The sequence below is a fragment of the Sebastes fasciatus genome, chromosome 12 (genome assembly GCF_043250625.1).
Source record: "Sebastes fasciatus isolate fSebFas1 chromosome 12, fSebFas1.pri, whole genome shotgun sequence".
NCBI classification, from domain to species: Eukaryota; Metazoa; Chordata; class Actinopteri; order Perciformes; family Sebastidae; genus Sebastes; species Sebastes fasciatus.
In genome coordinates, this window is record NC_133806.1 from 17824873 (window position 1) to 17839821 (window position 14949).

Sequence of the window (14949 nt, forward strand, 5' to 3'; positions counted from 1 at the left end):
TTTTTTATACGCAACGTATGTTGCTTTAGAAGTTGCGGCCGCAAGGAATTGTGGGGCGGCATTATTTCCTTTCCTTTGGTAAAGGATGGTCCAGTGTGTCCTATGCTAAATGAGATAATAAAGGAAGCACTGAAGCACCTTTCCTTAGCATTTGGAGAATTCTAACAGCTCTTATCATGACTGCTACTTAGATACTTTGGGGTAATTTCACTCCGTTAAGAACCTTCCTAAGCAAAAAACATTTTTCGACCGCAGCCCAAGTGTTTGTTTTGTCCGTTCTGGGCTACTGTAGAAACATGGTGGGTGGCTCCGTGAAGAGGATCCGCTCCGTATGTATAATAATAATAATAAACGGCTCATTCTAAGGTACTGAAAACACAACAATTCTTATTTTCAGGTGATTGCACACTAAAGAAAACATACTTATTAATATTAAATTGCCCTAAATGCTACTCACTAGTCCTGTCAGTAATACCTGGGAAGCCTTTGAAGGGAAAACAGACTGTCCACTGAAAAAAGACCGAACATGATGTTTTTGCATGCTTTAGCCCTCCAAGTCACGTATCATTTACGAAATTGCCCAATTTCTTTTCAGCTAACGTGGTTAACATTACATAAATAAAATTGGTTGCTGCCTTTTGCATGACACTTAAAACCCTTGAATCCAGGGAAACGCACAATGACCAAACATGAACATTGCTAAAAGGATAACGTGGTTTTGACAGCTTCTTGTATTATAAAAGTTTTTTTTCAGCAGCCAAGCATTGTTATTCTGTCGTTAATTTGAATCATTGAACTATAATATATCACAGTAGAATAAATGCCACATCGGATGTTATGCAAATCTGTCTCCATTCAAACATACAAAAGGAAACAATAGTAGGGCTGACACAATTATGGCATTTTAGTTGACGATTAATTGTCGTACAAATAATTGCAATTGACAAATCCAGGTTTCTGATTTAAATGACTACTCATATAATGATGCGGCCGTTGGCAAAGGAGCATCAGTTAATCTTCAGATAGTTTCACCTCTCGCTCTCCTGCACATACATTTATTTTGAATAGTTTGTTCTAAAACTGTTGTGTAGGCCGACATAATGTAATGAAAGCGTGGTTCAAGAAGTTAATTAGTGTAGAAGGAGGCTTGATTTTATTTCCATTTCTTTCTTTGTGGAAACACAAAGCCAGTGATGATGCAGCATTTATTCAAAGAGAAACTGAAACCTTAACTGTATATTTGCTACTACAAGACAACTTTACAGTTAATTTTTTCTCTGATCACTATCACTACTGAGCGCATTCACAGCCACTCTCTCTCTCTCTCTCTATTGCTCGACCACATGCTCGCTACTCTCGCACTACGCACGGAGCTATTTCTTAAGTGACTCCACGTTACTCTTATCACACCATTGTTTCCATCCGAACATTTTCTATGTGAATTATTAGAAAAGCTGGATGGAAGCAACAACTCCAGCATAACTTTCCTCAGAGCTGTCAAACACACTGCTGCATCCGCAGGGGAAACTCTGCTATAAATAAAGAGAGCAGTTATTGGCACCTCTCTGTCACCATATTGCTTCGGAAAGCAACAAATATGGTCTCATATGAGCTGAAACAGAAAAACCTGCCATATAGCAGTAAGATCTAGACAGCAAAGCTCACTTTTTCCATATTTCTTTTTCTGACATTGGAATCTTGTGCTCAGGTAGACAGCTTATTTACCAAGCTGATGGAAACACACCTAATTCAGTTTCTATTTGCCACATCTTGCTTTATGCAAAATGATCACAGTCAGCTCAAATAATCGCGATCAGAAGATTATGTAATAAATGCGACAGGCCTAAACAACACTAAGGAATCCGTAGACATGTTTTGCATTGATGATAGAACTTTGGAAATTGAACCCTTAACTCTTTCATGTCATCTACTCTGACCAATGAACTACACAAAACCTCTCTTTCCCTTGAAGATGTTTTCTACTTGTCTGAGCCATCCAAACAGTATCCAAAGACCATACTAACACACAAAACGAAAGGAAAACTAAAAGAACATGCCTGATTAGTACAGTCCAACAAACACAACTGACAGCATCTGCAATGCGTCAGAGACCCCAAGCAAGACCTTTAATCACTATGGATTTGGTTTTTATATCACATCTTAATCTTAAAAATACAGCTGCAGTATTAACAATAACTATACCGAGTCTATCTCCCATGCAATGAACCTTTGGGAATCAAAGAATATCTACATCCTAATACATTTTAAATAGGCACAAAACACTTATGACCTTTTAGATTTGACAGAAAAAGGGAGCGGTTAAATAATCTGAGCAGCAGTGACGATTCTGATGAAAGAAGTAATCCCCAGCATAATATCACATGAACCATAGTATACAGAATTCAGAGATTAAAAATAATACCAAAAAGCTTCAATACATAAGGTTGAGATGGTGGAGGGAGCTGCAGCAGCAGGCGCTGTTGGCATGAAGATACCAGCAGAATAACAGTGAGGACTGTCAGGATAAATGATGAGATAACTGCTGCATACTGTATATTAATTGTCTTTTTAGTTTATCGTCTTTTCTGTATGTATATATTTTGGTATTTTAGTCCTTGGTCTGTACAAAAAAAGCATAGTGGAATTACCTTATGCTCATACCTGTCCACGCGCCTAAAGGGGTCTCTGGTCAGATGTGCAGGGTGCTCCACCAGCACAGGGGGGCGGAGCGTCAGAGATCCCACTTCCTCCTCTGCTCGTCACTCAAACATGCTCCTTGAACAAGACAGAAACAGACACAGAATAAAAACATTGTTTCACAACGGATGTGAAAGAGCAGCCTGTATGCTAAGTAGTTATGATAAGAAAAATCTTGTGTGAACTGAGAATCTAAGTCAAGAAATAATCTAAAAGGAGCTTTGTCTTCCTCTTCATTTATCTCATTAACATTCCAGTTACAGTTCGTGGATTGGGAACTGTGGTCAAATGGCTTGGAAAAGAGAGAGAGGATCGCACCTCGGGAGCGCAAAACCGCAAAGCAACCACAGGAAGACCCCGAGAGAGGCTGTCACTCAACGGCCTCAAACATACTTCCTGGCTGCACACACACACAATAATAACACTCATCTCTCTCACATAATCTCACAGTCAGAGTCACAATGTCACCAGGCATGTTTCCAGTTGCACCGACACTTCCCGGCGCTCGTGGAAATGCATCATCATGTTTCAGGCAAGAAACTTTCCAGAGTCCAGTCTGCATGCCAGACTCTGGAAAAAAATGTCAATCATTTATAAAAATTGTCAGCCTGGCTCTGATTCGCTTTGTGTCGTGTTATAAATCCATCATCCTTCCGACTTCCACACCCACCCAAAGGTCAAACATAACCACAGACTCTCCGCCAGCCTCGGAGCAGGATAACACGAGAGTGTAAGAGAGAAGATTGAGGGATGAAGGGGTAGAGGGATATTAGGATGGACAACTGATGGATTCTCAGAACTGCTCATTTCACTGGATTAATCTGCTATTTTTAAAAAATCCGCAGAGAACGAAGAGGAGAGTGAAAATGACTCAGAGTGGGCGTATGTGTATGTGTGTGTCCTTCAATCTGGTCCTTGGCCTACTTTAAAGCCAAGTCATCATTCTGGTCTACTGGGACTTCATATTGCCAGCCTGTGTATGTGTGTGTGCGTGTGTATTAAGAGTTTGTATTATAAGAAGAACCATACCATAAATCTCTTCCTGCCAGCCCACACACTCCTGCGTTAGTGAGTGTGAGGAGGCTGTACTGCAGTGCAGGTATGCTTCAGTATGTGAAGGGGTCCTGGGCACCAACGGTGTCTGTCTGTCTCCTTCGGGGTGAGTCATCGTTCCTCCTCTTCTACCTACTTTTCTCTCTCTCTCTCTCTCTCGCTCTCTCTCTCATCACGTCGAACAAGCTGTCTCTCTTTCCGTCCCTCTTCTCTCTCCCTTCATCTTACACACACCTAATCCATCTGCAAATTGGAAGCAGGACAAGGAAGAGCTTCTATAAATACTCATCAGATTCCCCTGACAATCACAAAATAAACCTACAGAACCACACACAACACTGCAGCAGCACAAATAGCAACCCGTCTCTGTCGCTGTCTGCAGAGCAAACCTCTTCCTCTCCTCATCCTGCCCGTCTCACGCTGTGGTTGTTGCACGAGCGTTATATGTTGAAGAGGAAAAGGACCAAGCGAGCAACCACAAAGAGCAAGAGAGACAGACAATGAAACACGTTCAGACAGACAATGAGGAAATAAACCTTTTACAACATGGCTCGTAACTGACTTGTGACTTCAGGACATCATTTTTACCGTATCAATTTAGATATTTTCCAAAGTAAAAGTCCCTAGAAGTGTATGATTTAACTTTTTCCCATGATCTAATGTTGGAAAAGTTAACAAAAATCACAATAAATCATACTATCAAATCATAATATTTGTAGAATTGCAATACTTAATACTCACAATACATATCGAATCGTCACTTAAGTATCGTGATAGCATCAAATCAGGAGATAGGTGTATCGTCCCAGCCCTAATGGTTTGACAATTCTGTACTTAATTATTGTCATGTAAACAAACCAAATTTGAATTAGAAAATTTCAATGAGAGACATGTCTGTGTGATTTATTGGGCTGTACTCCAGCAGTGAAGCAACGTTGGGAGGTCTTCCAACATATGCAGCTACCTCAGCTTTTCCTCCACCTGGGTATTAACTGTTCTCTTATTAAATGTAAACCCTGACCTCAGTCCTTTTAAATGCAAAATGTAGTTGTTATAGATACTGACACTGTAAGACAAACCCGATTTCATAAACACACACAAATATGCTGGCTTTCAACACAAAGCTACACACACCTAGAACATCAAGATGCCATGCCTCAGTGGTTGGGCGAACAGGTGGACACTTAGTCAGATGTGTTATGCAGAGCAAGTGAGCAGATGGACCTGTCCAAACAGTGAGCCGTGCCAGTGGAACATAACATTGTTTAGGCCAACGCTGCACTGACACAAGCATCCAGAGAGCAGAGACAGAAATATAACTGTGTGTCCACTTCGTCGCAATTTAAGAGGATTGATGTTGTTGTAAGGCCCGGTACCTCTTAAGCTTCTATTATAAAAACATCAGAGTGTCTCCTATGACGTGATCGATATTTTTACTATAAAACAAAAACACCCATTCTCTGTAGGAACACACCGATACAATCTGTCAGACTCAGTGCCAATACTGACCTTATTAAGCGGATCAAGTATCGACCAGACGTGAGCAATCCACATTAATTTGCTGCAGTGAGCTTGTTTAAATGCATCGAGCCTTCAAGTCAGGATACGGTAAAATGTTAATACATTATGGTTACCACATGTAAGCTGTCTAGCAGCATATAATTAAAACATGCACAGATAAGAATGATAGTGTATGGGGCCGTTCATATGCCGTGTTTTTTGCGCCTTCAAATCCATTGTTGTCATTGTAGATGTTTGGAAGGCGCGCTCAAAAGTGAGAGCGACGTGTGACAGCTACACCCTGAGATAAAAATAATTCTATTTTTGGAACACTGCATGTCATGTGACGAGGAACAATCAATCACAGCCGGCAGATATCCTTTCTTTCTTCCGTAAATATAAGGCTACGGTCCACCCAGAGCATTACGATCTGTCCCACGGACTATTTTACTTCACCCTTTCCGTCACAACATCTCGTTGAAAGGCCAGCCTAATTGGCACAGACAAATCGAGCAGTAAAGCTACTGTGAGGTATTTACCGTGCTATAAAATCCATTTATCTTTGTTTTGACTGTGTTTAGTTTAGTCAGTGAGGCTTACTGCTAAATTAACTCAACTTCATAATCGTCATCGCAGCGCGCAGGTTTTTAGTTGATTAGTTACAGCAGGCCCAAAACACCTCGGATAAATGGATGAAAGCGGCACAGCTGGCGGTTTCCAGGCGTTTAGATGCGGCATGTGAACTGCCCCGTGAATGTCTACATTTAGAGTTAAGACCCTTATAGTTCAACACAGTGAGGAAGCTTTATATTTTAAATCTGGGAAAAGAGATTACTGGTACTGTATTCTGTATTGGTAAATACCGTGAGTTTAGGTCTCAGAATCAGTATTGGGAGAGAAAAAAAAGTTGGATCAGTGCATCCCTGCTTCTTACAGTCATCATTCCTCTCTTTTTTTATCCCACCTAACTTCTCTTTGTCCCAACTGAGAACCGACACTGAACATGGCAGCATGGCAGCTAGTCCTCATCATCCTACCCCACTCTTGCCTCTATCTGTGTCCTACAGAACACTCCCTGTTATTAATCCACAAAGCCTGTCTTCTCTCCCACGCAGGCCTCTTTCCATTCAGTCTGGGTCGACGCAATTCCTGTTTCGAAATCCAAAAGACCAGTGTCTGAGGCAGACTATCAAATGCAGAGGTGAGGAGGAGCTCATGGGTGGACTAATGAGGAAATCTCTGCAAGCAAGTAGGGGTGGGTAAAAAAAAAAAAGTCTCCTATGTATCACGATTTTATTTTTTTGTTCGATTTTGAAATAGATTTTTTAATGCCAGAATCTATATATTTGCTTCACTTGAGTCGATGCGGAGGTAGAAGGAAGTTACCGCTTTTATTGTTGTAGTCTGAGTAACGTGACGTCATATCCGTTCTGTATCCGTCACATTAGGACAACAAACCGTAGTCGTAGCTGCGGCCGAAACTATAAACGGAGGGTCGGCGTGGATACGACCTGCAGCCTCACATTTTGAATCCAACATGGTAAACACTACACATACATTAAAGTATGGAAACACTTTGGGTTGCACACACTGCAGGAAAAGCAGAGCTAGACATCATGGCTAAAGCTGCATGCTAACTCTGTCATGGACAGGAAACGTTATCGTATTGCGGTAACGTGGGGTCAAGCCAGCCGTCACTCTCATCTCCGTGGTCAAATGGGCCGACGCTACAACTGTAGATCACCCATATACTGACATTTATGTTAAATACATTCAAACGGCCCCGATGGAGTCGACCGTAGATGTATAAAGAGAACAGAGCTGACGGGAGAGCTAGCGACGGACTTGGCGAAGTTAGCAGACGTAAACACGCGTGACTACGTCCGGTTTTCAAAATAAGGTGTTAACAAAGGGAACTGTATATACAAAATACATATATGGAAATAAAATTGATTGGATTATATTCACCAGAAGTATAAAACATTACATGTCCCTTATAAATTAAATAGAAAATACCACTAATTTGTGAGGGAAATGTCTTTATTCTTCGATTTTTGGGTTGCTGGAAGAAAATGTAATAAATAATGTCGGACAGTGATTGATATATTTGACTTCAGGACATCTCTGACTACATACATGCTGAAAATCAAACATTTTTACAGTATTAATCTAGATATTTTCCAAAGTAAAAGTCCCTAGAAGTGCATGATTCAACTTTTTCCCATGGTCTAGTGTTAAAAAAGTTAACAAAAATCGCAATAAATTGTAATATCGAACTGCAATACTTGTAGAATCGCAATACATATAGAATCGGCACCCAAGTATTGTGATAGTATCGAATTGAGACATAGGTGTAGCGTCCCAGCCCTACTAGCGAGAACAAGTTTTCTTTCAGCAAGCAGAAATCACTTAACCACACATCATGTGGTTTATGCATGTCTGCACCCACATAACACCCTGCAAGCTAAAGTTGGCATGCTAGAGCTTGAGGCCTCTGAGGCTTCGAAGCAGGACTGGAGCCAAACAAGGTTGAGGAGCTCTGAAACGACCTTTGTTCTGGACAATTTAGAGGGTAGTGTGGGCTGAGCTAAAACTAACAGACAGTCAAATCAGTCCTTCACAATTCCTCAAGCTCAGTGTGAACACACTGTGACCAACCAGCCATGGCGAAGCATTAAACCTAACTGTTCCGCTCTCTCTCTAAACACTGCCGGAGAAAGACACAGAGGAGAGAGGAGAAACTGGCTAAGATAGGAAGAAAGGTTTCTTAGAGACGGTGTGATAGCTTGCTATGAGCCTGAAGGCTGTGTGTGTGTGTGTGTGTGTTTGGTTCCCGGCCAAGGTTTCTACATGTGTTATGTGACTCTGTTTGTAGCGTATGTTGTAACAGAGAGAGACCAAAGATGACATCTTTGGTCTTAGCAACAACAAACAGAGCTGTGCTAATCCTGTGCCAACTGCACCTCCTTCCAGCCCTCTCTTTCGACCTCCTGCTCTGTCAAACTCCTCATGTCTCCTGTGGTGTGGGAAAGGAAGGCCCTGAGGGGCCTGCAGCACCTCATGCACGCACAAACAACCAAATCCATGCTAAATAGGGACAAGAGGAAAGGCAACAAAAGATGACAACAACCGTTTCACAGGCAACTGTAGCCGTAGCTCACCATTTCTGACAGCTTTCCAGGGGAAGCCCAGGGAGGAAAAACAGGAATGCCAGGAATAGAGCGAGGAGAAAATAGGTAAGAAGCAGCTGGTTCAACCCCACTGGACACGCCACTATGTCACACTTTTCCTGGAAGAAACTTCTTACACAACAGCCTGTTTTTCTTTCCATAATAAGGATGTGCTGTGGGAGCTGTCACTTTCTAGATATACTGTATGAACTCACAGAGGGAGACCGGGTAGGTAGAGAAAGAAAGAGAGACCAAGGGACGAACAAAGGACAGATGAAAGGAGAGAGTCACAGAGAGAAAGAGAGAGACCTGCATCCTGTTTACGGAGAGTACAGTAGAGAGCACAAGACACAGAGCAGCAGGTGGTGACACACACCACACACACACCACCTTCCCTCCTCTGTGTCCTGAGTGATTACACGGGACAGATTTAGCCCAAAAATCTCCCATCTATCTCTCTGGGTCTCGGTAACATCTGGAGGCTTGTGATTTGTTCTTGGTTCCATATCTCCCTGCTGTCCCTCCCTGCTCCGGCCAACAGCCGTGTTAACAAGATCAAGCTTAAGTGCGTGCATGTCCCCCAGCTGTGCGCTCAAAACGCTCCCGGCAACATTCCCAATCCAGGACAGACTTCCTAGCAATTCTACAAAGCATGCAATCTCCTCTTCTTGTGGTGTTGGCAAAGTGTGGGATTAACACACTTTCAGTACAACAGGAGGTTGGTTTTGAGCTGCATAGCTGCGATAACGTTAAACTTTATTTTCCATGTAGCACTGAACCGAAAGCAGAGTAAGTGCTTTTAACGCAACGTCAGTGTACCCAGAGTTAAGCGGGGTTTATGCTCGCTGTAGTGAAGCAGGTGAAAGGTGCGTGCACCAGAAAATTGCGTCATCACGGCTTTCGCGCGGCGCGCAAAGGCTCTGCAAGTTGTCGCTGCGTTTGGTCGTGCATGCACCTCTGGATTTTTGTAACTACGTGCCCATTACGTGCCATTCATTTCAACATGATGCCTTCGAGGGAAGACTGGCGGAGCAGCTTCGACTGTACAGAGATCTCTACAACTGTTCATTGAGAGATCACAGGGTCAGTCAAATGATTTAAATTCTTGGAAAGAAATAGGCAACACACAAGGAAAAGAAGGCTGTGAAAGAATATGAGAGATTGTTTTGTAAAAGCTAAAAAAAAAAAAAGGTCTCGTGAATAGAGTGGCGACCCGAGGGGAAGCACCGAGAGACAGTAAATCATTTTGACTTTGGCGGTACGTCTGTGTTTACTACTGTTGCCAGGCAGCCTACTTTCCTTTCCGGTAACACTCGTTAACTTTCCTGCTTATTCACAGAATATTTTGTTTGTACGCCCCCTGGCGTTTTCGGAGTATATTGCAACGAATAATGCGTTAAGCATAAACGCCTCTGTGCACGCCACGGTGTCTCGTACGAGTATAAACAAAGTTTCAGGATGACATATTAATACATGCAGCAGACATCTGGACTGGAGACCCCATATAGTATATATAATATCTACAGCATCAGCCTTCAACAAAAAGAAAATGTGTTGTTCTTTCATTGGAGAGAATTATATTTTTCATCTCACTGTTCAAACAGTGCTGTCCGTCATTGGCACTGAGCAGCATCATGTAACCTACCGGTCTGTTTGCTCACCCTGTCCTCATTTATCCTGCTATAACACAGCTGGGCCACTTCAAGTGCTTTCATCTACGAGACCGTATGTCAAGAAATGGTGACTAAATAGCCCATTGGCTGCAGCAAAATGCACAATCAATCACTGGTTGAAGTTCTAAATATACACATACAACTCCACATGTGCACACACAACCTAACCAAGCTAGCGCTATCAATATCTCATTTAAGCAGCTCCGTCATGAGGTCAATAGCCCCTACACACACACAAACACACACACTCCTAGTCACACTACATAACCTTCAATAAGCTTTCATTGTGAGTCCCAAATGTTCAGCAATAACTTTGGCTTAATGACTGCAGGTGAAATCCACTATGAGCCCCAGGCATGGCTAATCTGGCCATCCTCTTTCCAATCTAGCCTTATTAAGAAGTCACACGGATTTGAATCTCCATTTCTATCACTATGCCCCTGTAGACCCTATTCTAATAAGGTTAGCTCCACACACACACACTTTAGATATGTCTGCATATTTTGAACACATCTATCTAAGCACACAGAATAAAAAGGCTTTGTTTCAGGTAGGGATACTAATTTAGATTTTTTTTTCTTCCCGATAGCCGACCCTCGTTAACTGATTATTAACCGTTAACCGACAAGATTAGTGCGTTGCATGCAGCGGTGCCGTTTTTAATGCCTAACCCTAAGGGATGCATGACCGACTTTTTCAGTCCAGATGCCAATAGCGATACCTGGGCTTTGGGTATCGGCCGATACCGAGTACCGATCCGATACCAGTGTTTAATTAATAAACTGCATGCCTCACTGTGTGGAGGTGACTGGATCAGGCTTAACTTAAACATTGCTTACCTAACTTTGTAAAACAAAATTTAACAAATAAATACATAAATACAATTTTACTGAATTGTATTAAAATAATAAAATCGTACACCAGCAACTTGGTAAAAATTCTTCAAAATTAACAAGAATTAGAATTCAATTGTAAACCTTTTAATGCAGCAACAAATTGGTCAAAACTTAAAAATTCCAGTATATAATGTATATAGTATATAAACATAGAATTGAATTGAATAGATCGGCCTCAGTGTCACAGAAAACTGATCCAGATATTTGAGTCAGTATCAGCCCGATATCCGACCCTGTATCTGTGCATCCCTACCAGCTGCAACGATAAACCGATGCACAAACAGATTAAATCCATCAATTATCACAAGCTGCAGTGTATGCGCAAAACGTGGCGTACTCTGTCAGCCCGGCGTAATGATAGCGAGTGTCCAACAGACCGTGTGTGTGTGTGTGTGTGTGTATGCGCTACGTTCGCAGATGTAGCATTGCTGGTGGCTTTGTACTCGCCATTGTCACAGACATACGGTCTGTCAGCTCGGCGTAACGTTGGTGAGTGTACGGCGGGCTGTGTGTGTGTGTGTGACAACGGTGAGTGTGGGGTTGTCGGTGGCGTTATAGCTGTGACTGTAGCAGTGCAGTGTGTGTACAGGTAATTTGTCGGTGAATAAAAGCTACAACTCCTGAGGACCCAAGCCAAGTTCCTGTGTCTTGCAACACCGGCTCGGGCTCACCCCGTTTAACCGATAGCATTAAGCGGTTAATGTCGGTTCATTATTAACATTTCTAGTTTCAGGGTGTGTGAAAATGCATAACTTAAAAACAGTCAAATCTCAAGTGCAGGTTGGTGCCTGCTTCATTTTGCATTTTTGTGAAACATGTTTTTACCCAGGGCCAGGCTAGCACCCCTACAGTAAGTACAGAGGCAGTATACTGCTGCTGTCGCTCTCTGCAGAGATGCAGCCACACTGACCCACTCCCAGCCTCTGGCAGATTACATTGCAGCACACACACATGCACACGCACACGCACACACGCACACATGCACACAAACATACATTCCCAAGATACATGAGCACAGTGCATCTGACATTTGTGGCTCATAGAAATGCAATTTCTGATGGCTTAGCATACACGCCCACGTGCACACACTCAGGAAAAACAAGGGGCCTGTTGTTCTGCAGTCAATCAGCCAGGAGTTGATATGGCTATCAGTGTGACCGGGCCAGAACAACTCCACTCAAAGAGTCCTCACACACACAAACACACAGACCCACACACAAACACACAGACCCACACACATGCAAACAGACACTCATGCAAACAGTAGTGGCGTAGTAGGAGATAAGAGCTAGAGATGGATGTTTGTGTGTGTATGCTGGCCCAGAGGGGAGCGCTGTACCTTGGTCAGGGTGAGCCCGGGGCAGATAGCTCGCTCTGTCACGCAACTGAGACAGAGCACAGAGCTGCCACAGCAGGGGTCTGTCCTTACTGCCCTCCTCTAGTTCTCTTCTCTCCTCTATATCCAAAAGTTACAGCTACTATTCTATTTAAGATACACATTTTGCCTACGGGGATTTTTGCATCATTAAATGATCTAAACAACCTTGAGAGTGCAGTCACACCTTTGACAGTGTAGTCAGTGTTTTCTTCTATTTGTGGAAACAATTTACACCACTACATTTGTTTTTGTTCACAGCGCCAAATTACAGGCAACCCTGGACAAGTAAACAAACGCTACATAAGCTCACTCACAGCTGGAGGTTGAGTAGGGTGAGATCAAATCCAAACTGATTTGTGAGCCAGTAAAAAAAAAAAAAAAACCTGCTCTTATGTACAATACTGGTTATTTCTGAACTTCTTTATCTTTGACAACACAAGAAAATTCTTGACTGTGTTTTGAGTGAAGTGACAAAAACGGTAATACAGTCTTATATAATATATGACAGAAGCTACTACCACGGCTAAAAACTTAAGTCTGTCTTCCACTTCTTAATATTTGCCATCTGACTAAATATGAGCTAATTAAACTGACTCCATTTGGTGCAGTTTTTTTTACATACTGTAAGTACTAAAAAATAAAAAGTAACTACATCAGTGCACATGACCAAAAGGTTGTGAACATACAGTACAACCTGGAAGATGTAATGCATTTTCTCATAATTAGTCTTTTCATCAACCTTTAAAAAGCTAAGGCATCATATTGGGCTATTCTATATTATATAGAGTATTTCTTTTTTTTACATTCAATGTCACTTGTCCCTCTATTACAATACATGCAGTTTTATATTGTGATATCGATATACATCATGATACAGTAAATTTCCTGGAATATCAACTGAGAAACTGTCTTAAGGATAAAATAACCACTCCCACTCTTGCATACAGCAAATTAAGTACCAGACAAATCAAAGTACTTCATAACATTGATTCAAAAATCATTTAAAATTCCAGTATTGCCAGAAAACAGTCCTGCTCAGTGATATGCAAACACCACTGACAATGGCCTAATACACCCACATATATTAAACGGATGGATACCAAAACATCAACGGTTTGGCAAAATCTCTGATGGTAGACACATTGATATCGCCTCATGGTACATACTGTATATCTTATTCACCAACACTGATGACATAAGAAACTGACCCAAGTATGTTGTGAAAACATCAGCTTGTCAGAGAGATCCGTCATAAACTGTACCAAACCAACATAGCAAACATATTTGGCAGCCAATTTCAATCCATGTTTATCATCTTGATTTCAGCAGGGAAATTATACTTTAGCTTAGCATAACACACAATTGTACATTTGTTTGCACTCCGTGATTCACTTGACATCTGTTATCTGTCTCGTTGTATGACTCTGAAAGCCCTTTCACCTCGTTTACCCAGACTGAGTATGCAACCAATAACTGACGTTTTCCACAAAAGGTTCTTCTTTTAACTGTGCATTACTTTGAGTAGTAAAGGCCTCCATGTGAAAGCACTGTGTGAACACAGACCAATTATGAACTGTCATCCAGGTACAAACCGGGTTATCTTCTTTACGATGAAAGCAGTGAGAATGGAGTGGTAAATCTCTATAAATCCTCTTTGGGATTTCTTGATTTAGCAGCTCTGTGGATATGGCGGCTCAGTGACTCAGTGATTAGCCTCACAGCAAGAAGGTCCTGGGTTTGAACTTTACTACTACTACTACCTCACTACTAAGGCTGACTGCTGGGGACAGGCATGCTACAGCAGGTAGTGCTCCAGTCATTGACCTTGACCAAGACACTGGATTCAGTACTGGAGTTTATCCCCCTGTGCACTGTGGCTGTCTGCCGCTCATAAACAGTAAGGTTGTGTCACATGCACAGGACAGATATCCCCTAGAGAGATCAATAAAGTGTAACTTAGCCAAGCCACGATGCACACAGAAAATACCTTTCTTTTAATTGGCAGCACAAAGTACTTTTCTTTTTGAGATTTAAATTCGCACAACAGTCAAGTTTTACGAAACAAACAGGCCTACGCGCTGCACGGAGAAGCCAACATACACTCACAAAAAAACAATAACAAGGCGCACAGACAATCATTCCAGGCCGGAGTGAGGAGAGACATCTGTGTGTAAGCGTGTGACACACAACTGTTTCTCCATGAGTCAGCAGAAATTGGACATATTCCACTTCCTCCTATGGCGGGTGTGAGGTGGGGGATGGGTAAGGAGCACTTCTGTCGCCATGGAAACTATGTCTTTTCCTGTCGGGTCATATCTGAGTGAAACAGATGCTGGGAGCAACATACGGACGCATGACCAGCGCACTCTTACAAAGGAGGTAATTGTTGGAGCTAAGCTGAACCCAGTGTGTAGGGTTACTCAAGGCTACAAGGCTGAGCTGTTGCAATCCTTATTATTTCTCTCTGTTCAGGTGTTCAAGGTGCCTCTTAATGTTTCGTATTATCCGAGTGCAGGATCTGTTATGAGGTCAATCACGTAATAGGATGACTAGAAGTACTAAGTCGAAGACAACGGTGCTTG

At 42.2% G+C, this 14949-nt stretch overlaps 1 protein-coding gene across 4 annotated transcripts in view; it reads right to left on the reverse strand.

The window, feature by feature from the left end:
- galnt1 (UDP-N-acetyl-alpha-D-galactosamine:polypeptide N-acetylgalactosaminyltransferase 1) overlaps positions 1-14949 on the reverse strand; it is a 56657-nt gene that overhangs the window by 29489 nt on the left and 12219 nt on the right. The window contains exons 1-2 of one of the 4 annotated variants that reach the window (XM_074653768.1): positions 3727-3855; positions 2662-2775 (exon numbers count right to left, since the gene is read on the reverse strand). Coding sequence is in view for 2 of the 4 variants with exons in the window: in XM_074653766.1 (XP_074509867.1) it covers positions 2649-2659 (11 nt within the window). In the remaining 2 variants the exon portion in view is untranslated. Of the gene's footprint in view, positions 1-2648; positions 2776-3726; positions 3856-14949 lie in introns of those variants that run through there. The other 3 variants (XM_074653766.1, XM_074653767.1, XM_074653765.1) reach the window with 3 other exon arrangements.